The following is a 26,864-nucleotide window of genomic DNA, read 5'->3' as shown; positions in this document are numbered from 1 at the left end:
CTTAACGCGCCCCCGCGCGGCGCCCGGCCTCGGCCGCTGCCTGTTTGCCGGAGGAGTCGTGCAGCCCCCGTCTTCCGTCTTCCAGCCTCCAGCTCGCCGGCCGCGCCATGGACGGGTACCACAAGCCTGACCAGCAGAAGCTGCAGGCCCTGAAGGACACGGCCAACCGCCTGCGCATCAGCTCTATCCAGGCCACCACGGCGGCCGGCTCGGGGTGAGCGCAGGGCTCGGGCCGGGCTGGGGGAGCCGTTCTCTGCGGTCGCGGTCGCCACGGGTCCGTGCACGCAGCCACCGCGAGGGAGGCGGCGGGGCCAGGTCAGGTAGCGGAGACGCGCGCCGCGCCCGGCGCGCCGCGGCCGGGCCGGAGGCCCCCGTCTGCTCGCCGCGCCGTCGGCCTGGCTTCCGCCCTGTGGGCCTCGGCTCCCCATGCGCCTCCGGTCGGCTCTTGCCCGGCAAGACTCCGGCTGCCCGGCTGCGCTACGGCGCCGGGGACGCGACCCTTTTGCGGCTCCGCCGGCGAGGCCACCATTACTGCGCTGTCGCGGAGAACCAGACCATGTGCCGTGCGTCCTGCACGCGCGGCCCTGGGGACCCTTTCCACACCCTGAGTGGGGAAACCGAGGCTCGGAGTTAAGTCAGTTGCCCAAGGTCACACATGGCGAGAGCCGGAATTTGAACCCGACCTGCCCAACTTGAGAGTATCTTGCAGGGATCCTCGGGCCTGGCCTGCTCTCCACCTCACACTGCCCCTTCCCGTCGCCACTTCCCATTCCTGCCACCTAGGTCGAGGGTCCGACTTTGCAGCAGGGGACTGCTGGGGCCCGGGGCTGGCGAGTGGGATTGGGGGGCGGGGGGAGAGTGGGGAGGAATGCGGCCACGTGGATGCAGAACCCTGGCACCCATTGTGAAGGGGAGGTCTTGGATCGGGCTTGGCGGGAGGTGGGGGTAAGGGTTGGGGAAGAGAGACTTCCAAGGCTAAGAGAACGGAGGCCTAGGCCCAGGGGAAGCAGCCAGGTGCGGGGCCAGTCCTGGAGGTGGAGAAAGACTGTTGATCCCAAGAAACCTCCAAGGTAAGTGGCTAGTAACAGGGACAGTGATAATAACGGGGGCCACTATACAGCTGCAGGCATTCAGTGGGGTAGTTTCTCCTACTCTGAAATGGGAACAATAGTAGCTCCTACACACTGGGTGGTTTCAAGAATTCCAGCCGCTCCCTGGGGGCCTGGCCTGAGATTGCAGAAACAGCAATGTGCTGGTTTCATGAAATGAATTTGGGGGCTGGGTGGAGGTGATTGCAAGAACCATCCCAACCAAGATGTGTGCTTAGAACCAAGACAAGATTCTAGCTTCTGGCCAATTTTATACAGGCTACATTATTAATAAGTACACTTTTTTCCCCCCTTAACCTTAAGGGTGAGTATGTGCCTTTAAGACACCCAGTTCTCAGAGGGATTAGACCTCTCTTGGCAGGCAGGCCCTTTCCTTCCACCCCACCCCCATGCACACTTTGGACCTATTATCTGCTTTGGGTTTATATGGGTCCTACCCATTGTGTGGAAGTGCCTGCCCAGGCAGGGACCCAGCGTAGTCTCCAGGCCCCCTTCCCCAGCCTGGAACACAGTAGGTCTGCACACTGTATTGCTTGCTGGGTACTACGGATCCCTTCCCTTGACCATTTCAGGGAGTGATTTGACCTGCAGGGCCTGGTTAAGCCCTACTGTGTGCTAGGAGCTATCTAGCCAGGCTCCTGGAGGTCTAGCTGGAGAGACATAGCAGTTACCATCTAAATAGTGTTACACTTTGAGCATCTTACAGGGCCATATGAGCCCTGCAGACAATTATAGGATTACTGAGCCAAATTGGTGTCTCTGGTGTGACACAGAGCATTCTTTATGGTTAATATTGTCATACATTCTGAGAATGACCCTGTGAGGTAGATGCTGTTACAGATTTTATAGATGAGGAAACTGTGGCTAGTATATTAACTGAGTTGCCTTAGCTGGTCATTGGTAGCTGTTCCATGCTGCCCAGTGAGGGGCTTGCATGATCAGGACGACTTCTTAGGCGGGAGAAAGGAGCGACATTGGAAATGGGAAGATCAGGTGGATTGATGGTAGATATCAGTTTGAAGGCACTTTGGGAAATGAAACGTTTACAACTACGGGGCTCCCAAAGAGAGGGGCTGTAGAGTGGGTCTCCTGGGTCTTTGTTGGGTAATTAAACTCTTGATTTCTATGGGGGAAGTAGGGGTGGGGTGGGGGGGGAGAGATACTATGTAGCAACTGAGAGTTTACACCCAGGTTTACATTGTAGTTTTAGGGAGGAACTCACTTAACTCAAAATGTCCCTATGCAAAAAGGAAAAAAAAAGTATAAAAGACAGTGATTTCTTCATGTTTGTGAGTGTGGTAAAAATTGCAGGAAGGAAATACTTAGCGAAAACGTATTTTGAAGACGGAAGTAACATTGCTATGCAACCCCTGTCCCAGAGATTTTGAAAGGTGTTTAACAAGAGCTATGTGTGTGTGTGTGTGTGCACAAAAATAGTTTGGGGAGACTAGAGATCAGAGGATTGTTCGTTCGGGTCACCAGATGTTTGTTTTGGAGCTCGCTAATTACTCACCGTAGTGAGTGAGTTCCATCAAGTGAAGGCTCAGTCCTGAGGCCTTGGCCCAGTGTGGGCGGCAGTCAAAGGAACGCGATCTCCCTGTCAGGGTGCCCCTTTTCTGGGGGACTGGTCAAGTCTCTCATGGCCACCCACACAGGCGGGACTCAGACCTTCTACCAACCAGTGAGGACCCAGGCTGTAGGTTCAGAATTCGGTGAGGTCCTGATTTCTCAGTCGCTTTCCCATTCCTGTGCCATCACTGGCCCTCGTCAGTGGACCTCAGCAGGGCCCAGGGCGCGAGGACACTGGCTTCTGTGTCAGGGGAGCCGAGGGACAGAGGGCTCTTTGTGCAGGCAGCACCCGCCGTGGCCCACGCTTCTCCGGGGTCATCTTCCTCCACGTGCTGAGGGAACGGTGGCAAGGGTCCAGCTCATCAGGGTTTAAAAAAATGAAACCCACTGGCTTTGTCCGAAGGGGCCCGGCTGCTGGGGCTGGTGGTCATGATTTTGTCGTTTTTTGTAGTTCTCACTGACCAGGGCTAGACGGTGGCACTGTCCAAGCAGGGCTCAGTGTCATCCGAGGACAGAAGCGGTCCTGAATCGGGGAGGTGCTCCTGAACCGGGGAGGTGCGGGCTGTGCTTTTAACGCGTCCCCAGGGCTCTGACCCACAGCGTGTGGGAGGGTGCTTGGGCGCTAATGTCTGGTGGACCTGCCTATGGACTTGGAGACAGGAATCTAACCCCGGCTCCAGCTCCATTCCAAGGGGCTATGCCCCTGTCAGGAAGGACCTTCCCATCCAGGGCCTTGATTTCCCCACATTTACAGGAGAAGTTCTTAGATAGGTGGTTTTCAAACGGGGTCCGTCCGGAGCGTGACAGGGGGAGCAGCGTGAGCAAGCTTGGGGTCCTATCCCCTGCTGTTGTAGGTTTCACTTTTCTTATTTTAATATATTTTTATTGATTTCAGAGAGGAAGGGAGAGGGGGAGAGAGAGAAACATCCATGATGAGAAAGAATCATTGATCGACTGCCTCCTGCACGCCCCACACTGGGGATCCAGCTCCCAACCCGGGTATGTGCCCTGACCGGGAATCGAACCGTGACCTGGTTCTTAGGTTGATGCCACTGAGCCACGCCTGCCGGGCTTGTGGGTGTCACATCTTGGTGACCCAAGTGACTTTGAAGTGGCTGGAAGTACATCCCTGTACTTGGCTCTGGCATTCAGGGGTGCTTTGGCTGAGTGCCCAGAGCGCCCCTTCATGGCCCAGGCCCCTTCAGGTCTCTGGGCAGAACACCGTGCGGGGGTGGGGAGGTGGGGGGGTGGAGGCGGCTTCTCCATTCTGGCTGCCTTGCCCCCATCCTGAATGAGGCAAGAGTGAAGCCCGTTGCGATTGCTCCAGCAGCAGCATTTCCCAACCCGTGTGAAGAGACCTGGCTGCCCTGCAGGGGCTCGGTCCGCTGCTCCAGTGACTAACGCAGCAGGGCTGATGGCCACTGTTTCCTGAAGCTGAAAACGAGGTGCCGTCCCCGGGTTAGGGTCTGGCTGAGACGTTCGCATGAGCTGACCACATGTGGCCCTGTCACAGCTCTGACCCTCTAGACTTCGCTTCTTTAGGCAGGCCTGTTGTCCCTAGAGCCTGCTCCCACAAGATCCGGGACTCCCCATGCCACAGACCAGAGCCGCGTCCTTAGGCAGACTCTGCTCTCATCCTGAGTCGTGAGGTGGAGTCCACTCAGAGGGGTGGACTGGTAGGAGTCGGGGTGACCTGGCTCGCACTGCAGTTTGGGCTCCCAGCTCACAAGTCAGTGGCACCCAGGGGCTGGATGTAACCTCTGAAGGCTGCACAACTGGGCAGAGGGGTGTGGACACTCGAGAATTTCCTCGGCTGGGCTCTCGGCACCTTTTTCTTCTTTTTAAAAACAAATCTTTAACAGCTCTATTAAGGTCTAATTTGCAAATCATAGCATTTTAGGTTTACAGCTCAGTGGCTTTAGTAAGTGAACAGCGATTTTTACAGTAAGTTTTAGTGAATTTACCACGTCTAATTTTAGGGCACGTTGTACCTCAAAGATCCCTTTGTGCTCATGTGTTGTCACTCCCCATCCCCACCTTCAACCCCAGCCCCCAGGCAACCACTCATCTCCTTTCTGTCTCTATAAATGGAACTCTTCTGGACATTTCGGGTCAGTGCAGTCAGGCAGAATGTGGTCTTGGGGACCTGGCCTCCTCCATTGAGGAGGACGTTTGGACAGTCACACATGCCGTAGCATGAGTCCGTACTTCGTTTCCTTTGATTGCCAAATACTCCCCCGTGTGGCTGTACCACATTTTGTTGATCCATTCCTCAGTTCCTCCTTTTGCTCTTGTCCTAGCTCTTCTGCGGGCAGACTGTGTGACCTTGGGCACGCCAGTTCCCTCCTGCGGGACCTTACAGGGCCCATCCTCAAAATGAGGAGGTGAGGCTTCATCTCTGGTATGTGAGGAGCTAATATTTACTGAGCAGTTGCCATTTGCCTGGGCTCTGTGCCAAGCTCTTTACCCACACGACCTCCTCCAGGCAGATTCGATGAAGGTCTCCCATTTTACAGTGAGGAAACCGAGGCTCCTAGAGGCCACGCCCCTGGGGTCTTGGAGCCGGGATACACCATCCATTCATTTGTGCACTTTGTGCAGGTGCTGTGAAGGCCCAGGGAGACAGCAGTGAAAAGGCTCAAAGGCCCTGCCCTCTTGGAGTTGCAGTAGGATAGACGGACAGTAAGTAGCCACATAAGGTCAGGTGGTGGCAAGTGTGTGAGGAAGTGTGGTCAAGGAGGGCTTCTTGGAGGAGATGGCACGGGGCAGAGCTCTGAAGAGACCGTCTGAGGTACGGAGGCGGAGTTTTTCCAGGCAGGAGTCAGGGCATTTCCAAGACCAGGGACTGCTTCTGAGGTTCGCTTCCTCCCGGGCATCCTGGGACTCTAGCCTGAGAGAGAGAGGAAGAGAGAGAGAGAGTTTAATCAATGTATGCATTAAATATATAATATAAATACTGTACATGTATTATAAATAATGAACCTGTATGCACCTACCACCAGGCTTAAGAACTAGGACGTTATAGCCCTGGCCAGGTGGCTCAGTTGGCTGGAGCATCAACCCATAAACCAAAAAAAATGCAGATTGATCCCCGGTTGGGGCGCATATAGGAGGCAACTGATTGATGGTTCTCTCTCTTTCTTTCTCTCTAAAAATCAATAAAAACATATCCTCAGGTGAGGATTAAAAAAAAAGAAAAACAACTAGGACATTACAGTACTTAAGGAACTCCTGGGCGGGCACCCTCCTCCCCCAGAATGAATTACACCCTGAATTTTGCATCATCAGTCCTTGTTTTCCTTTTTTATAACATTTGTACGTATTCGTCAGCAGTGGTCTTTTCTGCTACACAGATCCTTCTTCAGTGCACGTTGTTCACATGTATTTGTGAGATAGTGTTGATGTTGGGGCTGTGCAGTTTGCTTATTCTCACTGCTGCCTAGTATTTACTATTGAATATGTATATATATATTATTGATTTTTTCCAGAGAGGAAGGGAGAGGGATAGAGAGTCAGAAACATCGATGAGAGAGATGTTTCTGACTCTCTGCCTCCTGCACACCCCCCACCGGGGATGTGCCCACAACCAAGGTACATGCCCTTGACTGGAATTGAACTTGGGACCCTTGAGTCTGCAGGCTGACGCTCTATCCACTGAGCCAAACCAGTCAGGGCTGCTATTGAATATCTTGTGATGATCTATTCTGTTGATGGACAGTGGTGGTTTCCAGGTCTGGCCATCACACCCAGTGCAGGGACCTTCCAGTGCGTGTCTCTTATAGCTGCGTGACACACATTCCAAGAGCTGAGTTGCTGGGTCTTAGGGAATGTGCATTTGTAGCTCTTGATTTGGTTTCTTTTTTTTATTTTATTGATTTTTTACTGAGAGGAAGGGAGAGGGCCAGAGAGTTAGAAACATCTACCAGCTGCCTCCTGCACACCCCTCACTGGGGATGTGCCCGAAACCAAGGTACATGCCCTAGACTGGAATCGAACCTGGGACCCTTCAGTTCGCAGGCTGATGCTCTATCCACTGAGCCAAACGGGTCAGGGCGATTTGGTTTCATTTTAATGGTTAAAAGATTAAATGTTTAAACTCAGGTTTTCTATTTCTTGAGTCAGTTTTGGTAAGTTATTTTTTCCTTTTTTACATTTTTTTTTTTAAATCAGGTTGTTCAGAGTATTTTATCTATTCATATGCTCTCTCTTCCATTTCTAACATTGCCTTTTTCTTATCCTGCCTTATCAGAAGTTTGCTTAATTTTAGTTGTTTTGTGGGTGTTTTTTTTAAAGAATTAACTCTACGCTTTGATTTTTTTTTTTTTAATTGTATATTCACTCCCTATTTCATACATTCCTGTTCTTTATTTTCTTTCTGCTGTCTTGGAGCCACTTTCTGTTTCTAACTTTTTGAGTTGGATCTTAGCTAATGGTTTTCCGCTCTTCTGTTTTTTATTTACTTTCTCCTTAAGGTCCTTATTTCTTCTACGTAACAGGTTTTTTTCTTACTTCTTTATTTGTGAGCGTTGAGGCTGACTCCACTGGGGCTGTTGGAGGTGCTTGGCCTCCCTGGTTTGTTCGTTCGCCGAGAAGCCACGTGATGAGTCCCTGTGACTCAGCCGCGTGTGTGGCGTGCACGCGTGTTGTTAACAAATGGAGGCTGACCGCTCTTGTATCTTGAGAATGGCGGGTGGTGGGGGTAGGGCCAGCAGAGGGGTGAGGGATTTTCTCTCCACTTTTCCTGCAGGGAAACCTGTGAGCAGGCAGAGTGAGTGCTAATGAGATGAGAGACACCCCCTGGCCAGGGAGCATCTGGGAGGATGTGTGCCCTCCCCCCAGTGGGGGTGTCTTCGAGAAACGTAATTTATTTAGGCCCAGCTCTAAGCTCGGCATCCCCTTCAGAGGCTGAACTAGCTGGCACTGTCAGTGGATTGTTCAGGCCAAGGCAGGGGTTTTGAACACACTTGTCACTCCCAGGTGTCTTGGGTCCCTGCAGTGCCCCCAGCCTGACTCCACCCCCACTTGTATCCAACCAGCGTGTGTCCATAGGTGTGGCATGCACCTGGAGCTGTCTCCACCAGGGGGGACGGGGTTGCAGGAAAAGCTCGGGCCCTGAGGCCACAGACTCAATACATTGTCGGCCCCGAAGGCCCTCTAATAGGTTGAGTTTAAAAGTAACTGTTATAATATTTTTTTATTTTTATAATACATTTACAAGTTCCCTTTTGTCCTTGGTCAGATTTAATTTCTCTTTTCTATTATATTCTTATACCTACTTTAGAGCTTTTTGTTGTCTGGGCTACATTAGAATTATATGTGATTTTTCCAGATATTAGCACTACATTTAGTCAGTTTTGTAAATGCAGCTAATGCATTTCAAATAGCTAGTATTTGTTCAATTGAATTAAATAGTATGTTTTACTTAAAAAAAAAAAAACACAAAAAACTGCATTTCCTGTGTGCTCAACACTTTACAGTTTATCCAGCCCTGTCTCAATCCTTGGCTCATTTCTTCCCTCCTGCCTGCCCTGTGGTGGGGGTGGGGTGGGGTGGGCGTGTCACAGTCCCAGCCTGCAGATGAGGAGGCGCTGAGAGGTTTGGCATCTGGTCCTCTAGCCGATGGTGGAGACTGGTGAACCTGGGCATTTCAAATGCATTCTCTTACGGGGACTCCTGGACACACTCCTCGCCCCCCCCCCCCCGTCCCGCCCCCCACACACACATCACTGCCCCATTTACAAGTGAAGAAGCTCAGCCTTGGGGAGGGGAGGAACTTGCTCAGGTCACACAGCTCATACCTGCACTGGGACCCTTTGCAGAGGAAGGTCCCTGAAAGAGTGAGGCGGACACCTGGCTGCTAAGGATCCTTCATTCCATGTGTTTGTCCTTGGAGGGTGTGAAGCCGTGTGGCCAGATGCAAGCTTCCGAAGGGATGAAATACTGCAGCTCGCTCTCGCCACGTGCAGCAAGTGCTTGTATCTCGCCGTGTATCTTCGACAGCCGTGGGGACGTCGCCCCGGGATCACGTTGTGGACAGGGCAGGCAGAGCCGCTCACCTGCCTTGCTTTCTCCTCGGAGCTGTTTGGCCCACTGTCTACCCACATCCTTCCCCCACTGCTCTCGTACCAGGGTCAAGGCTTGTGAAACGGGATTCCTCAGGGACAGGGCTGCTCTTGGAGGCAGGAAGGGCAGGAGGTCAGCCTGACCGGTGTTGACCGTGATGGCCTCCAGCTGAAGTTGGGCACGGGGGACGAGGAATTTGGGTCCCTGCCAGGCAGAGAAGTTTCTCGTTTACATTTCCTCACCTCCCTCTTTCAGGTCTAGTGTCTTTTCCCCATGACCAAGGAGCTCGTAGAAATGGTTAAGTATAAGACGATTGTGTGCTGGGAATGTGGGTACTAAACCAGCATGGACGGTTCTGGATTTCTCTACTAATGTGTCTGCGCTGGGAGTGACACTCACCCCTAACCCGGTGGCAGGGGTGGGGGCCGGGGGGGGGCGCGACTGGCAGGGGAGGAGGGAGGCATATGTGAGCTCCAGATGTTGCATGTGCCCTCGGGTTTGGCATCGGGCGTGTTTTAACGTGTAGGACCTCAGAGCATTGCCAGGGCCGCGTGGAGCTGCATGGTGGAGTGATGTGGAGGCACGTTCCCTCAGCGAAACTGTGGGCAGGAGGGCTTCAGGCAGGGTTAGCCAGGGATTACCATGTCCCAGCAGGAACCCCAACCTCTGGCCCCATTCCTGGGGACAGGGACTAGCGTAGCCAAGTGGGTCCTGAGAGACCTGAACAAGTCTCATCCTAGGATGTAATGCTTGCACTTTATATTGTTAATTCCTTTGCTCAGTAGCTATTCAAATAACTGTGCAATTAATAGGATGCAAGGGGGACCCCTTGAAACCCCCCCCACACACACACTCCAGGGCTGGAAGGGCAGCCCCACCTCAGCTCTTGTCACGGGCAGAAGGGATTTTTGTATTTTTATGATTGTAGCTTTGGGAGATAAGATCGTGTGTTTTGCCTTTTAAGTTCTGCACTAAAGCATGATTCCTAATGGCTGCACCAGCCCTCAGAATGCCATTTAAAAAGCTGCCAAGGAGCCCGATGATGCTATCGGAGAGCCTAGAGCCCGAGTTGTCAGACTACCAGCCCCGGGAGGCTGCAGGGAGGTTTGTGGTAATTCCATGAGCCTCAGTGCCTAAGCCCTTGCCTGTGGCCTCAGGACCAGCTCCCCTGGCCTTGGGAGGGCAGAGTAATGGGCAGTCCCACTGGGATGTAGCTCACTGGTTAGTCACAGAGGGAGCACACTTCCTCATCTGCGGAGCCACAAGGCCAGAACGGGGCTCCCCCGGCACCGGCCACACCTCTGCCGGGGTGCTGCCTTGCACTGGGTCTGTGCTAGCCTGCCCAGTCTCCTGGGTCCTCTAGCCCCAGACGTTTTCAGTTGTGTGACTCTGAGGGTGTGAACTGTTGTCCCTGGGGGAGGGTGCGACCCCCAGGCTGCCAGCAGCGGCCTCCTTGAGGCCCTGTGTAACCCTCCAGGGAGCAGGAGCATGTGGCTCTCAGTGACTCCCTGGGACATGCACCCCCTAGGCCTCTCACATGGGGCTAGGGTGAGCCCTGTAGGTCGGGCGTCCAGGGCCATAATGCACGTGTCCGTCTCTCTCCTGGGCCACAGCCACCCCACGTCATGCTGCAGCGCCGCGGAGATCATGTCTGTCCTCTTTTTCCACACGATGCGCTACAAGTCCCAGGACCCCCGGAACCCTCACAACGACCGCTTTGTGCTCTCCAAGGTAGGAGCCAGCCTGCGCCTTTCACCGGGGCTGGGTGTCGTGGGCCCTGGACCCTGGGAAGGTGCTGGCAGTGAGCCATCTCAAAGGGGACCCCCGCCCCCACGTAAGCCCACCCTCTCCCCTCAGGCTCCATTTCCACACAGCAGGCCCAGCCCTTCCCTCGCTGTCCTGCTCTGTGCAGGCCCCGCTGGCAAACTTAACCCAAGTTAAGGACTCAATGACTGGATTCACAGGGGACCATGGAAATGGTCTGCCAGGTGCTGTGCCTGCTTGCCACATGCAGGCCACGAGTCCGGGTCTGGGTGCAGCCTTGTGGCTTTTTTTTTTTTTTTTAAGATATTTTTATTGATTTCAGAAAGGAAGAGAGAGGGAGATAGAAACATGAATGATGAGAGAGAATCATTGATCGGCTGCCCCCTTCCTGCACGCCCTCAACTGGGAATCGAGCCCGCAACCCGGGCACGTGCCTTTGACCGGAATTGAACCCGGACCCTTCATTCGCAGGCTGACGCTCTATCCACTGAGCCAAACCGGCGTGGGCTTGTGGCTTTTTGCACGCGTTTTTTTGTGTGTGTGCTGTGCCAGCACCCTTGGACCACAGCCTGCTCCCCCAGGAGTGATGGTGCGTTGCAGCAGGGATTGGGATAGGGCACCTGGTCCTGCCCCTCCTGCACGAGAATCACAGCCGTGCCACAGACCCTGAGATGCACCAGTGCCCAGGCCTGGCTCTGTGGCCTCGTCTCTGGGGGCCTCCTAGCTTAGAAGCCTGTCCAAGCCGGCTCACGTGCCAGAAACCAGGGATTAGGGCGGCGAGCTGCCTGCCGGGTTTTGGCTTCTGCCGGCCTCACAGCTGTGCTCTCCCTGCACCTGTCCTGGGGCCTGTGCGGCCTTGGCTGGGGAGGAGGAAAGCAGGGGAAGTGGCCTTCACTTGGTCCTTCCTTGGAATGGATACCCGGGCCCAGGTTTCAGTGTGTGGTGGGCACAGCTCCCCATCTGACCCCTCCCGCCATCGTCCCTCCCTGGCAGGGTCACGCAGCGCCCATCCTGTACGCCGTCTGGGCCGAAGCCGGCTTCCTGCCCGAGGCGGAGCTGCTAAACCTGAGGAAGGTCAGCTCCGACTTGGACGGGCACCCTGTCCCGGTAAGTGCACCCCATCAGCAGCTGCACAGGCCTCTGTCTCCACTTCCAGCTTCCCGAGGCCTGTCGGAAGGGCGGTGGGGGTGCCCACTGAAGAACCGGGGGTATTAAGAGGTAGAGAAGGGCATTGATAGGAGGAAGGAAAGAAGGAATATTTTTGGGGCTCGCTCCATTCACCCCAAGCTGGTGCTGAAGGGTGAGGCCTTTCGAGGTGCTCGGGGTCGACTGCAGAGATAAACTCTCCTAAAGCACCAAGCACCAGCTTCCCTTCCCCACGGGGCCTCCCTGACCATATAGACACAGCGCGGGAGAAGAGGACCCCGGTGTCAGGAAGGGGGTTGCAGGATGCACCAGGGAAGGGACCCAGTTTGCTCCTCAGGGTGCTAATCCCTGCAGGTGTTTGGAGTTCATGCGTTACCATGGAAACTCATTCTCCCCACCCCCCACCCCCGCCCCCAATCTGGGCACCCACCAGGGCCACGCATTCTGTCAGTTTTGTCATGCATTCTGGCCGCTGTGTGAGTTGGACAATGTGGGCTCCCTTTACAGCTGAGGGAACTGAGGCCCAAAGAGGTTCAGTCTCTGGCCTGAGGTCACACCTCCCTGGTGGGCAGAGCCTTCTGCAGACCCAGACGCATGGCTAAGTCTGGGTGGGCGTGTGGCTGTCAGGCAGGCTCTCCAGGACCCCGGGAGGTGAGCTGCGGCCTGCTCTCCCCTGTGAGTGACTGTGGCTCTCTTACGACAGAAACAAGCTTTCACCGATGTGGCCACTGGCTCCCTGGGCCAGGGCCTGGGGGCCGCCTGCGGGATGGCCTACACAGGCAAATACTTCGACAAAGCCAGGTAATGCTCCCGCTCCCCACCCCCACCCTCAGTAGTTCTGGGCGGGGTTCAGCCCTCACTGCTGCCGCCAGGCACTCCCTCTGACCTGAGTCGGAGCTGAGTAATAGTGTGTGTGGCCTAAGGCTGGCCCGTGACCAGAGGAGGAAATAGGCTCAAAGGAATGAAGGGACCGCCCGCAGCCCCTCGGTGGTGACTGGTGGGGCCAGAGTTGAGCCCAGAGCCCAGGCTCCTGGCCACGTGCTCTTTGTCCAAAGTGCTTTGGCTGGCGAGTTCCTGTGTCACCCCCACGCCTGGTTCTTGGCCCCTGGAAGTCTCCGTGGGCCCCACCCTCCAGTGTCTGTCTAAGTGCCACAAGCTCGGGCCCTGCTGCTTGCCTTTGCGTTGGAAGGGAGAAGATGGTGGATTCTGGAGGGTTCTGGGCATCCCTGACCCCCCGCTGTCAGCCAGGGAAGACACAAACATTGGAGACGGTGACCCGATCACACAGATTTGCTGCTTCAGTGCCAGGTGGTGGAGGCAGATTTCAGCCACAAGGCTGTCTACCTGTCCCCAGCCTGGGCTTCTATTGGGGGGCGGGGGGAAGTGTTGGCTGCAGGCTTTAAGGAGATCACTTGTCAGGTGGTTTCTACACCGTTTCCGTCTGGGGCCTTGCACTCAGTGCTCAGAGCTTGGTAGGTTTTCACCTTGATAACCCCCCTATGGGCTGAGCACAGTTATTCCTCCCACCGAGGAAATTGAGGCAAGATGTGGTGGAAGCTGGATTTAAACCCAGGACATGTACCCCTGCATCCTGAGTCCATATTCAGAGTCCCCAGACTGTTCTGAGGGGCCCGAGCAAAGCCTAGGAGGTTCAGGGAGCCCTGTGGGTAGGACGCTCCCTAGAGGAGGGGCTGATGGAGCCAGGCCTGCAGGTGGCAGGAGGGGCTCAGCTGTGCAGCCATGGCTTCCCCAGTGCCCTACAGTCCCCCCCTGGCAGTGGGAGCGTGGTGGTGACTGCAGCCCACCAAGGACAGGTGGCTGCAGGGAGCCTGGCTGGATGCCACACTGCGGTGAGCACCTACTGCGTGCAGGGGAAGGGGCTCCTGAGACTGCTCTTCCGGAGGTGGCTGGGGCTGTGAGGTGTCCCAGACCCTCCCAGGCCAGTGTCACCTGGCAGCACAGCATTTGCCTTCCGTCCCCAGAAGTGATTCACTGTGAAGAAAATCACAAAGAATGGGATGTATGTTTACGAGCATTTTATTTGGCACAGAACCAGAGATGCGAGTTAATTAGTCCCAAACGTTGTTGAAGTAATTCCTGTGAAGGGTCTTTTCCTCACCCTAACATAATGGAATGAGCCAGTGTAGGGAGAAGGGGTTCGGCTGGGCTCCCAGCAGCAGGGCTGGCTCAGGCTCAGGGCCTGGGACTGTATGGGGAGTCGGGGAGGAGATAAGAGTGTCAAGGGGATTATCGGGCCATGCCAGGCTCCCCGAGGTCGTGTCCTGATAGAGCACACCTGGCCTCCAAGCATGTTGCCCAGCCACCAACAGGGACCACGCATCAAATTGACTCTTTCATTTCTTTTTTAACAATTTTGTTTTGTTTTGATTAAACTGCTCATTTGAAAAATACAGAAATTAAAAAGAAATGGACATTTTCTTTACTATTTTTAAAAATATGTTTTTATTGATTTTAGAGAGAGAGGAAGTGGGGAGAGAGAGAGAGAGAATCATTGATCGGCTGCCTCCTGCTCACCCCCTACTGGGGAGTGAGCCCACAACCCAGGCATGTGCCCTGACCGGGAATCCACTGGTGACCTCTTGGTGCATGGGTGGATGCTCAGTCCACTGAACCACGCCAGCCAGGTTTCTTTATTCTTCACCACTCCCCCCTTTAAATCTCAGTGGATCATATTTCCTCCTCATTATCGTGAGAAAAAACTTACAAATGTGCAGTCCCATACATTCTGCTTTTTAGAAAAATCTGAACATTGTGAGCCTTTTCTCACAATGATTGCTTGACGCCCTGTGTTACGGGCCGGCTGTAACCCATTCAGGCAGTCCTCTGGCTGGACGTTGGGGGAGGTTTGCAAACACCTCTGCCACAAACGTTGGCCCTCTGTTGAGGGACCCTACCCTGTATGGTGGTAACTCAGAGCTGGGGTGAGCCTGACCTCTGTGGGGCTCCAGTGTCTTTCCCCAGGACCCCAGGATGCCCTCCTGACCTGAGCCTCTGGGCCCCAAAGGCCAGCCGGGCTTCCTTGGAAGTGGGTGTGGGCTGGGAAAGCACCAGTCGGCCTCCCTGGAATTCCTTTCTGGGGAAGCGGTTCCCTGCAGGCCTCTGGCTCCGCCCCATCAGGCCGGAGACTTCAGGAGCTTCTGACCCACAGGGCGCAGCTTCAGATAAGCCCCTGAGTGAGGGGGACCCTGGGACCTTCTGCTCCCGGCCAGGTAACTGGTGGCCTGGCCTGTTGGGAGCCACAGAAGGGAAAAATGGGGGGCTCCTCCTTAATCTGCTGGCCTGCGGAGCTGCTGAGTCATGCTGACAGTGCCGTGGCTCTCCCCGCCCCTTCTCTGGCTCCAGGCCGGGTTCCTGCTGCAGCAGCAGGGCAGCTGTGTCCCCTCTGAGCCCAGCCAGGCACCAGCCTCACTCCCTGGGCCATGCAGCTGGACCCTGGGCACGGCCTGCTGCTCCTCCCGCCGTGCCAGCCTTCCTAGACAGCAAGGAGTGGACAGTCAGGCCCGGGTTTGAATCCCCGCTTGGCTGCTCCCAGCTGCATTGCCTTCAGACGAGTCCCTTCACATTTGAGCCTATTTCCTTGTCTGTGTGTTCTGGGAATAACAACTGCATTTACGTTCCCTGCAGGATTAGTGAGTAGAGGGCCCAGCACCTTGCTAGAGCCCCCTGGGGACCCTCCATGCCACATGCCAGCCTGTGGCTGGGGTTCCTGTTTCTGTGCCTGTGGCTGCTGCTCCTCAGCCATTCCCTCACATCTGGGAGATGTTGAGAACGGGAAGGGGGCGGTCAGATCCCTGAACTGGTCTTCCTACCTCTAGCCTCACCCCGTTGGCTCCACCCTTCCCCAGGTCCAGGGAAGGTTCGGTCAGCTGGGTAACGCCCAGTTCAGTGCTCTTTTGACCATGTCGCTCTGCCTTTGAAAAGACTGTGGTTGCCTTTGTTAAGGCAGGAGAGGCCCTGGGGTGGAGAAAGCACAGGCCTACCCCCTCTTGTCTTGGGCAGGAACCAGCCTCGGATGCTTGGGCAGAGGTCACGTGAGGCACCTGTCACAGCATGAGTCCCCTCGGGAGCTGGTGCCCATTCTTTACCCGAGTCCTCCCTCTAGGGTGCTGCTTGGTACACCTCTCAGCCCCCCCAGCCCAGCTTCTTTGAGCAGAAAGGCCCCCTTTCCCTCTGGCCCTCCAGCGAGCCCAGGGTTCCCCCAGCACTCCTGGTGCGTGGGAGCGGGAGGGAAGTGGGTCCACCCTGCAGCGGGCCGTTGAAGGCCCTCCTGCCCGTGGGAGTCCTTGGCCCCGGTGAACGTTCCTTTTCCTTGTGCCCTGACAACCCCGATGCTCTGCATCTTACCGGCCAGACTGCTGCCTCCTGGAGCTCTGTCTCGGCAGCCGGTCCTTTGTGGAGCTCCTGACAGCTTCCTCCACAGCCATTTCCTCACGGTGCGGACCTGGCGTGGGCATCAGGCACCTGCCGGCGTTATTGGGCGTCATGGGGCGGGGGGCTCCTTGGGAGGGACAGGCCTGGAGCATGGTGGCCCGGGCAGGGGCCAGCCTCATCCCCACCACCTGTCTGCAGCTACCGTGTCTACTGCTTGCTGGGAGACGGGGAGCTGTCGGAAGGCTCCGTGTGGGAGGCCATGGCCTTCGCCGGCATCTACAAGCTGGACAACCTCGTGGCCATCCTTGACATCAACCGCCTGGGCCAGAGCGAGCCGGCCCCGCTGCAGCACCAGCTGGACGTCTACCAGAAGCGCTGCGAGGCCTTTGGGTACGTACGGGCCGTGGCCGGGCACCCCCGGCATGGGAGCCGCGGGGCTGGAAGCTGGCAGGGGCAGGGGCAGGGGCTGAGGCCGGAGGCAGGCGAATGAGTCCCTTTTTCAGGTTTTGACACCATTTCAGACTCTGGGCATTTGGGCTTAAAGTGGCAGCCCAGGCCACCGCATGGATTTGTGGGCTAAGGCCCCGTTTTTTGTTTTTGTTTTTTTTTTGTTTTTTTTAAAAAAAATATATTTCTTTATTGATTTCAGAGAGAAGGGAGAGGGAGAGAGAGTTAGAAACATCAATGATGAGAGAGAATCACCGATCAGCTGCCTCCCGCACGCCCCCTACTGGGGATCGAGCCCGAAACCCCAGCATGTGCCCTTGGCCGGAATCGAACCTGGGACTCTTCAGTCCGCAGGCCGACGCTCTATCCACTGAGCCAAACCGGCTGGGCACAAGGCCCCGTTTTAAGTGAGTTCCTCTGTGTGGCCGTGTGGCACGATAGTTCTCAGAGACTGCACATAACGTCTCACACATCCTCACTTTGTTCCTAGGTGGGTGGGGGTGGGGGTGTGAGGCTAAGGGGCATGAAGGGGTCTGAACCTTGGTCCGCAGGCTGCCTCCTGTGCCCAGCTTCAGCCTGTGGAAGAGACCAGCCCCCTCTCCTGGTGAAATGGGAGAAAGGGTTTGTGGATTCAGTCACGCGTTACGAAGCAGGGAGGTCCATGTGGGTGGGTGTCAGCCAGCGGGGCTCTCACCTCAAATACAAGCCACTCTACAGTTAGAGCTCGGGGGGCCCAGGGCCAGGGCTCAGTCCCGGCTGAGGAGCCTGGGGGACTCTGGGCGGGACTGTGCAGGGCTCTGAGGGCTGAGGGCCCTGTGTGGATGCGTTTAAAAAGCTCCACTACCTGTGGAGTGATCAGACAAATGAAAATTAGGCCAAAAAACTCATCAAGAATCTAATGGATTCCAAACCCAGCTTTCAGTAGGAAATGAATAGATCAGGAACAAAAGAGGCAATAACTGAACTAAGCTTTGAATGACTTAGGAGAGAGAAAAATCTGTACGAAGTGAACAAGAGGAAGGGAAAGGTGGTAAAAAGAGAAAACGGGAATGTTTTAGGCTCCCCGGCTCCTGCAGGCCTTCCCCTGGGAGCCCCTCGGGGTCGCTGGGCACTGGTCCTTGCCCCTCACTGCCCCCTCTCCGTCCCCAGCTGGCACACCGTCATCGTGAACGGACACAGCGTGGAGGAGCTCTGCAAGGCCTTCAGCCAGGCCAAGCACCAGCCGACAGCCATCATCGCCAAGACCTTCAAGGGCCGAGGGATCTCGGGTCCGTATGCACGAGTCTCCTTGCTGCCACCCCTGGGAATGGGCCCTGTGGCTAACTGAGCGGGTGGGGGTTTCCACGAAAGGGGGCATTTCTCTACGATCATGTGTCTGGGGAGGCTGCAGGAGTGAGTGCACCCTGGCTGGGGACTCAGTGGTCAGCATGGCTGAGCTAGGATTCAAATCCAGGCCAGGCTGGCCTTGGCTGAGGGCATGTGTAGGCAGAAGGAGAGGAGGGACCGGGAGGGCCTATGGGTAAGGGGAAAGGAGACCATCCCACTTCCCCTCCCTGGCTGGCAGCTCAGAGCACCCTCCACAGCCCCAGCTGTCTGCCCTGAGCTGATGGGCCAGCAGGGCCCTGGGAACCTGGGTCCCCCCGGTGAGGGGTGGGACAGGCCTCCGGCAGTAGAGAAGAGCTGAGCAGAGGCCCGTGCGGGTGGAGAGCCTGGGGGATCTGGAAGGCGGTTCCTGCGCCAGGCGTGAGCGTGGTGATGCCGGCATGTTGCTCCCCAGCACCCAGGTGGGGAGGTGGGGCTAGAAGTGGTCGGGGACTCGAGTGTGCACACAGGGAGTCCGTGGCACTGGAGGCCTAACGGCAGGCTCGGCTGGCTTCCTGTGGCCGTGCCCTGGCTGTGCCCCGTCTGCTTGGGGGGCGTGGCTCCCTCTGCCTTTGTGGAAATTGAGGGCATCACCGCTATTTGGAGAAGGGGTGGGGCTTCTGGGAGGAGAGGACTCAGAGGTCACGGCCTCGGGGCTACTGCCTGACACTCCTCGGGTGTCTAGCGGGTGGGATCTGGAAACCTCGAAGCTTCTGAGGGGAGACCTGGGGCTGCTGAGTGCTGCCTCGGAGGGTCAGTCCGTGGCCCCGCCCAGCTGAGGCGACCTTGGAGGTCCCCGCACGGTACAGCGCCTGGTGGTTTGGTGGGCCTGCTCTGTGGCTCACAGGTGTTTAGGTGACCGGGCAGTGCTGGCCCTGCTCTAGGCCCCAGCTTTCCCTCCTGATGGCCAGGATCCCAGCCCGGCCAAGAAACTGGGTAGGATTTCCACAGCACGAGCCTCTCTGTGGGCTCGGGCTGGGGAGGTGACCCAGAAGCGAATGGGACGGGGCGATCTGCCCGTGCCTGCGCCCTCCCCATCTGGCTGTGAGCTGCTGGAGGAGGAGGTGTCTGGTCCGTGGGGACGAGGCACGTCGAGTCCTGACCCTCGTGGTGCCCGGCACAGGGCTCAGCTTGACTGTGGTGACACTATTCCTCCCTCTCCCCTGACTGTCCCTCGATGGGTGGGGGGCCAGGCCCCACGGAGTAGCTTCCTGGCCCTCTGGGAGTATCCGCCTTACCTGGCCCTCTGCCCTCCTACATGGCACCCGCAGGGGTAGAAGACAAGGAGTCTTGGCACGGGAAGCCCCTCCCCAAAAACATGGCTGATCAGGTCATCCAGGAAATCCAGAGCCTGATCCAGAGCAAAAAGAAGATCCTGGCGACTCCCCCGCAGGAGGACGCCCCCTCGGTGGACATCACCAACATCCGCATGCCCACCCCACCCAGCTACAAAGTTGGGGACAAGGTAGAGTCCGGCTTCGCTTTTCTAGACCAGCTGGGTGGGGTGGCCGTGGTTCTCTGGCTCCCCAAGGTTGGGGCCAAGATGGGTCTAATCTAGAGGACTGGGAAAGGGAGGAGAGGGGTTATTTCAGGGGGAGGGGGACCCTGAGGGGTTGCTCCTGCCAGTTCCTTCATGGAAACAACCAGCTCAGGAATCCTTTACCTACAGAGGCTCAGAGAGGGTAAGGGACTTGCCCACAGTCACACAGCAAGCTACTGATACCACGGGGATCAAAGCACAGCTCCTGAGTCCCCCATCCCTGGCCTGAGCTGAGGACTGGCCTTCGTCTGGCCTGACAATGGCTAGGGAGGCCTGCCCTGCTCTGAGGCCTCCCCGGCGGGAGTGCATCTGTGCAGCTGGCCTCAGGCGTTCTGACTTCCAGACTCGGTGTATTCCTGCGCAGAGTGGGACAAGTTCACAGTCTCCCTCATGTGCAGGGGGTGCTGTTAGGACATCTTTTGCAGCTCAAACCCCTCGGCTGGGCTGGGCAAGGGACTGCAGGGACTCCCCAGTTCATTGTACAAGTTAACTTTTCACAGGGTCGTGTGTTGTTGATCTTCCTTTTTCTGCCCCAATTTTTCTTCTTTTCCTCCCTAAAAAGTGTCCCCCAGGGGCTGAGCAGGGTTCTAAGCTGCACCTCACAGGTGCCCGGGCGGTGCTCAGCCTTCCCACTCTCCTGCCCACAGATAGCTACCCGCAAGGCCTACGGGCAGGCCCTGGCCAAGCTGGGCCACGCCAGCGACCGCGTCATCGCTCTGGATGGGGACACCAAGAACTCCACCTTCTCGGACCTCTTCAAAAAGGAGCACCCCGATCGCTTCATCGAGTGCTACATCGCCGAGCAGAACATGGTGGGTGCCGGGGCGGGCAGGTGGGCACAGGGCCAGCCACAGCCTTGGGGGGGGAGAGGTCTGAGGGGTGCAGGGGGCAGGGCTAGAGCCCTCCTGCCCCTTGGGGCAGCTACATTGGCTGTGCCAGGCGCCTCCTAGGTACCCAGAGAGACCTCAGAACAGCTAGGACTCAGCACTGACCTTGACTTCAAGTAGCCACACGTGGTGGGGCGTGCCACGCCCAGGTGTAAATGTCCTGGATGAGTGGGCTGCAGGTGTGCGCAGGAGCGCTGCCCGTGAGCCAGGTGGGGTGCAGGGGCTCTCGGGGCAGAGGGCCTTCCAAGGGGAAGGTGGGCTGGGACACGATGGGCCCACCAGCCACGTGTGCTGAGCCCTTTTACGCACAGGCTCTGGGCGCCTGCCATGCACACAGCTGGGTCAGCAGCGCCTCATCAGGAACTGAGGTGGTGACATGGGGAGGATGTCCTGTCCTGTTTGTCACAATATCCGCTTCTCCTGGCCGAGCAGCCCAGCCGGGCCTGCAGGCCTTTAGGGACTGAGAGCGTCCTCCTCTGGAGGCTACGGGCTCTCACACATCCAAGGATTTTCCAGCGGAACCTGAAGTTCTCTCTGTGTGGCTTCCAGCCTTGGCAGCTGGAGAGCCCGGCCTAGACTGGCAGGATGTGGAGGCTGAGGGGCCCCAGGATCCGGGGGAGGAGGGCTCACGTCAGCAGTGGGTTTCCGCGCTGTGGGGCGACAGCCAACCTGGAACCAGTGCCTGTATTGCTGCTGGGCCGGAGCCTCCACTGGCACACGGGGCGGGAGGACTGGTCTCTGCAGAGGCCTTGGGGTTGGCCAGGAGATGGGGGAGGGGGTTGCAGAGGTTGGGAGGATGGGCCACCTGCACCCAACTTAACCAGCCTGCTCTGTGAGAGGCTCTGCTTGCTGCTCGGGGGGAAATGTTCCCCAGGGCAGCTGTTTTCAGGGAACTTCTGAAAGGGTTATTTCAGCCCTGGCTGGTGTGGTTTGGTTGGTTGGAGTGCCATCCAGCGCATCGAAAGGTTGCCGGTGCGATTCCCGGTCATGGCACTTACCCGGGTTATTTTTTTTAAAAAAAAAGACAAATAACTTGGTTATTTCAAGTGGAAGGAGTTCAGTGTTTGGAAACAGACTGGAGTCCATGGTGTGCAGGCATCACGTGGAGAGGAGGGGAATTACGTCACTAGGATGACCGAACCCCTAGCCGCCCTCTCCCTGCTCTGCCCCCAGGTGAGCATCGCCGTGGGCTGTGCCACACGCAACAGGACCGTCCCCTTCTGCAGCACCTTCGCAGCCTTCTACACGCGGGCCTTCGACCAGATTCGCATGGCGGCCATCTCCGAGAGCAACATCAACCTCTGTGGCTCCCACTGCGGCGTGTCCATTGGTGAGTTGAACCGGGGCCAGGATGCTTCGCCCCTGGACTTCCCCTGGACTTCTGGGCCAGGTGGTAAGGGGGAAGGTGGGTCCATGGTGGGGGTCTTGCTTCAGCATGCCCTTTCCCTCGTCCCAGGGGAAGACGGGCCCTCCCAGATGGCCCTGGAAGATCTGGCCATGTTTCGGTCAGTCCCCATGTCAACTGTCTTCTACCCAAGTGATGGCGTGTCTACAGAGAAGGCGGTGGAACTAGCAGCCAATACAAAGGTGGGTCACGTGCTGGTCTGTTTTCTGCTGAGAGGGACGGGTGGGGGGCCGGGGGTGAGGCCAGCCTGCGGGCACGGTGCTGGTCATTCACTGCCCCAGAGTGGTGTCTCCTGACCCTCCCCTGGTGTCTGCAGCTCGCAGGAGTTAGACTAGGAAAAGTGAAGTGCACGCCATCCTTCCTGCCACAGGGCAGGCGTTGCTAATTGATCACCATGCTCTTTCTCCACGAGAATCTGGCAGCCCTGCCAGTGTGGCCCCCCTGAGTTGGAGTCCCCAAGACATAATGAGCAACATGGTCCCGACCAAGAGCCGCACTGCACTGCCCTAGGCTGGAGGGCCGAGGGCCGGGCATGCGGGAAGCATGCCGGGGAGTGGCCCCACGTGGTGGCCACTCTCCCTGGTGGAAAACTCGTTTTCCGTCTGGGGCTTGGGGCTGGCCAAGTCGTTGGCCACTGACCCTGGGAAGAGTGTTTGGAGAGGTGCACGCTGCAGAGGGCAAGAGTCCCTTTCCTCCTAGAGGAGCAGTCGCACGAGGCGACTGACGGACACCTCCGTGGGGATGGAGGGTGGAGGACGTTTGCGGGTGGGAGGCGACTGACGGACACCTCCGTGGGGATGGAGGGTGGAGGACGTTTGCGGGTGGGAGGCGACAGCCTTCTAGAACAACCTCGGTGTTTGAGGTGGGATGTGCTACCTCCTGTAATCCTCGGTTATTGTTTCATTCCAGGGCATCTGCTTCATCCGGACCAGCCGCCCAGAAAACGCCATCATCTATAGCAACAACGAGGATTTCCAAATCGGACAAGCCAAGGTCAGTGTGGTTCGTGCCCGGGGAGACCCCACAGAATGAGCCCGAGGCCAGGGCCCACTTCAGGCCGCCAGTCCCTGAGCCTCACTGGCCCCGTGTCACCCCCAGGTGGTCCTGAAGAGCCAGGATGACCAGGTGACTGTGATCGGAGCCGGGGTGACCCTGCACGAGGCCTTGGCTGCTGCTGACCTGCTGAAGAAAGGTGAGGAGGGAGGGATCCAAATAGTCTTAAATCGGGCACTCACTGCGTACTAGGTCTTGAGGGTGGGAATTAATTTCGTCCAATTAAGTGTAATAGCTACCCTTCCAGCACTTGCTATGCGCCCGGCATGATGCTAAGTTCTGGGGCTGCAGGGGCCACAGTCCCTGCCCTGTGGCCCTGGCGTTGAGGTGCCCAGCACAGTAGTCAGATCAGAGGCCCTGGGGCCTGGCAGTGGGGTTGAATCGCCACTCATCTGGGCGCTAGGTAATAAGTTAATTAGCATTGTTGTGCCTCCGTTTTCTCATCCGTGAAATTGAAATACTGTAACCTTCCCCATGGGGCTGTCTTGGGGATTCAGCAAATAATAACCTGGTGTTATTATATTTTTATTGATTTCAGAGAGGAAGGGAGAGGGAAAGAGATAGTAACATCAATGATGAGAGAGAATCATTGATCGGCTGCCTCTTGCATGCCCCCTCCTGGAGGTCAAGCCCACAACCCGGGCATGTGCCCTAACTAGGAACCGAACCGTGACCTCCTGGTTCATAGATCGACGCTCAACCACTGAGCCACGTCAGCCGGGCCTCTCATTATCATCAAGAGCTTGAAAATGTTAGCTACTGGTAACGAAGGGGAGACAGGCATTAGCCTCCCCTACAACAGAATCACTGTAGATGTCTCATCTCAGCTGTGTTGAGCATGAAGGAGAGGCCAGATATGGGCATCCTTAGGGCAGTGACCTCATATGCCCATAGGACCGATGAGCAAATGGGTGAAGAGGCCCAGGCAGAAGGAACTGCATGTACAGAGCTCAGAGGAGCTGGAGGACGGTGGGGGGTCAGAGGGGGCAGGAGCAGAGTGGACTGGAGAAGCCAGGGGAAGCCTGGCCCCAGCAGGGATGGAAATCCAGGGCGAGGTATGAAGAAGGCGTGGCGGAGCTGGACTTGTCCTCCTGAGGTCATTCTACTGGTCGTCACCCGACCTGACACCCGGCTGCCTGCCTGCAGTCACAGCCTCCGTCCACGTCATCCCACGAGGACACGGCTTATCTCAGATCAGACACCGGGAGCTCTCTGGCTTCCCCTCCATCCTCAAAGGCATCTGGGAGGAGGATGAAGGAAAGCTCTGCGGGCCCCACCCTTGCCACTCGGTGTTCTTTGACAATCCAGAGGCCGAGATCCTCTGGCCCTGGGCGTGAGGGAAGAGGGACCAGATGCTCCTGGAACAGCTGGGAAGGCTCCCGGGAGGAGGGGTGGGTGCAGGATGCTGGAGTACCTGGGCACCACCTGTCAGCAGAGGAAGGGGGGCCAGCCTCGGGGGGGTGGCAAGCATGAACAGTGGGAACAGGACAGCTCTCAGGACACCCCAGCCAGTCCCTCTCGCAGGGGCTCGTCGAGGGCAGACCCACAGCACCCAGCCCATTCCCCTCAGCACGTCCCTGCATCTTCTGCCCTCACAGAGAAGATCAACATTCGCGTGTTGGACCCTTTCACCATCAAGCCCCTGGACCGGAAACTCATTCTTGACAGTGCCCGGGCTACCAAGGGCAGGATCCTCACCGTGGAGGACCACTACTACGAAGGTGAGGGCCTCGCCAGAGAGCCAGGGCCGCTGGGGCAGGGAGGGCCGGGCACAGGCTGGACACCCCTCCTTTCTCCCAGCCCTGGGAGGACAGCTATGGCCCAAGATGCCCAGAGCTGTCCTCGGAGCCCCGCGGAGGCCCTGCCACCCAGGAAGCCAGATGGGGCGTCCCATCTCCCTGCTAAGAGTGGGGGGAAAAGGTGGCCTGTGTCCCAGAAGTAGTTACCATGCAGAATCAGACTGGGAGAGCCACACACAATTTCTGTCGCATGAGTCCTTACAGAGCAGTCCTCCATAACCCACACCCCCTTCTCCCCACAGGAGAGGAGATGGGCCTGGACTCTGGGGACCAGGGCAGATGCTAGTCCATTGGTGACAGCTGCCCAGATGATGTTGTTAAAATGACTCGGACGCCCCATTTGGGCGTGTGAAGAGAAAATATAGGGATTCACTCGTGAAGTCTGTTACAGCTACTTTAGGGGCGAAGGGGTCGTGCATATGCCATCTCTGTCGTCGTTGGGCTGGCAGAGGGCCAGGGGGCCCCACCCCCTGCTCACCCTGAGACCGAATCACCTGAGTCCCTTCCTTTCCTTTGCCCAGGCGGCATAGGCGAGGCGGTGTCCTCTGCAGTAGTGGGCGAGCCCGGCGTCACTGTCACCCGCCTGGCCGTCAGCCAGGTTCCCAGGAGCGGGAAGCCGGCTGAACTGCTGAAGATGTTTGGCATTGACCGGGATGCCATTGTACAAGCTGTGAAGGGCCTGGTCACCAAGGCCTAGGAGGGGGCTTCTACACATTCCTGAGAGCTTCTGGCAGGTGCTCCAAGCGGTACTGCGAGGAGTGGCAAATATATCTTTTGTGAAAAATCAATCAGCCTCTGCAATGTGTTCTTTCTGGATGCAGCCAGTGCTGCTGGTTCTGGGGAAGAAGGGGAGGGGGAGAGGGGGTGGTTGGCACCCTTGGCTCTGGGCCAGGACCTGGTGTCCCAAGGCCTTCTGCAATCACCTCCCCGGCACCCGCCTCACCCGCCACAACTGCTGCCGCCCACCCAAGCACCACCAGGTGACAGTGGGCTGCAATCTGCCTTCCGGCCCAGAGGTTGCAACCCGAACCACTCACACTGGGAGCTGCCACAGGCCCGAGTTGTCCAGGGTGCCTTCGGGCACCTCACCTTCCCCAAGGACCCACCGCCCTGCAGTCGGAGGTCTCCACGGGTGGGGAAGCACATTTGCTTATTGTCCCTGCCCCTGGCCACATCCTCAACCAGTAACCTCAGAAGCAGAGGGGCACAGGGCAGCCCCCGACCCAGGGAAGAAGGTGACCCTCAGGTTGGCATCAGAGCTGCAGGTGGCAGGTTAACAAGGACGTCCAGGTCTCACCTTGCACCATAGACCAGAAGTCCTCAACCCTGAGTGTGCAGGACTGCCCCCCTCAACTTGTTAAAGTGCAGGTCCCTGGGCCTTGCTCTCAGAGCCTGGGGCTCTGCACTGGACCCCTGGTCCAGGAGCTTCTGCTGTCACACTTAGAGAGTGTGCAGGCCTCCGCTCCAGCCCGTGCTCACTGCTGGCTCCCTCACTCCTGTGGCCACAGCCCTGCTACCTGGGCTCAGCCTGAGCCAGCTCTGTTGGTGGCCATCTGCAGAGACAGTTGTACTAGCCAGGACAAACTTATGCCAGAAAAGAGGCTGGGAGCCGCTGACCACTGGTGGGGTCCCCAGGAAGTCTTCAGAGCCCTTGGGGGGATGAGACACCTTGTAAACACGCCCACTTGTCCATCTGACACTCTGGACAGAATGAACCAGTCCAACCCTCAAACAGCAAGCTGCCTCCCACTCTGCTATTGAGTGGTCCAGGTTTGGCTGTACCAGGGGCTGTGTGTCTGCATTCAACACCCCAATACCAGAGGGCAGGGGAACAGCAGGGATGGAGAAGAGCCTGGGCTGGCATGCTGTTTGCTGGTCACCTCCGGGCCAGGGCTCCTTGGCCTGCGAGCACTAGCCGGAAGTGACTTCAGCACTAGGCCTGGGGGTCTGCATGAGCTCCAGGGAGCCCACAGGGGAGGAAGAAAGGAATGGGCAAGCCCTCTCCTGCATGAGCCAATGGGGATGGGAGGGGGCATCTCTCAGCCAGAGCTCTGGGTCCTGATAATTAGGGTGCCCCTTGTATAGTCATGCGCTGTATAACATTCCGGTCAGCAATGGAATGCATATATGACAGTGAACCCATAAGATTTGTGGAGCTGAAAATTCCTATCACCTGGTGACATTCATAGCACAACAAATTACGCGTTTGTGGTGATATGGGTGTAAACAAACCTACAGAGCACATAGAAAAGTATAGCACATAGAAGTACAGTAGCGTATCATACTATTTAGGTTCTGTAAGTACACTCTGATGTTTGCACAAGGACG

At 57.1% G+C, this 26,864-nt stretch overlaps 1 protein-coding gene across 1 annotated transcript; it reads left to right on the top strand.

Moving 5' to 3' along the window:
- The first annotated feature begins 17 nt into the window (after positions 1 to 17).
- Positions 18 to 25,324, top strand: TKT (transketolase). Its single transcript, XM_008146335.3, has 14 exons — positions 18 to 214; positions 10,355 to 10,472; positions 11,499 to 11,612; positions 12,355 to 12,452; positions 16,242 to 16,433; positions 17,640 to 17,758; positions 19,124 to 19,317; positions 20,040 to 20,204; positions 21,453 to 21,609; positions 21,736 to 21,866; positions 22,594 to 22,677; positions 22,783 to 22,876; positions 24,336 to 24,458; positions 25,058 to 25,324. Exons 1-14 carry the CDS (start codon positions 108 to 110, stop codon positions 25,231 to 25,233), a joined length of 1,872 nt encoding a protein of 623 aa, XP_008144557.1. The 5' UTR covers positions 18 to 107; the 3' UTR covers positions 25,234 to 25,324.
- Positions 25,325 to 26,864: the final 1,540 nt, after the last annotated feature.

The sequence above is a fragment of the Eptesicus fuscus genome, chromosome 18 (genome assembly GCF_027574615.1).
Source record: "Eptesicus fuscus isolate TK198812 chromosome 18, DD_ASM_mEF_20220401, whole genome shotgun sequence".
In the NCBI taxonomy this organism is placed as follows: domain Eukaryota; kingdom Metazoa; phylum Chordata; class Mammalia; order Chiroptera; family Vespertilionidae; genus Eptesicus; species Eptesicus fuscus.
Note: the sequence above shows the minus strand (reverse complement) of the source record. Positions and strands in the feature narration are given on the sequence as shown.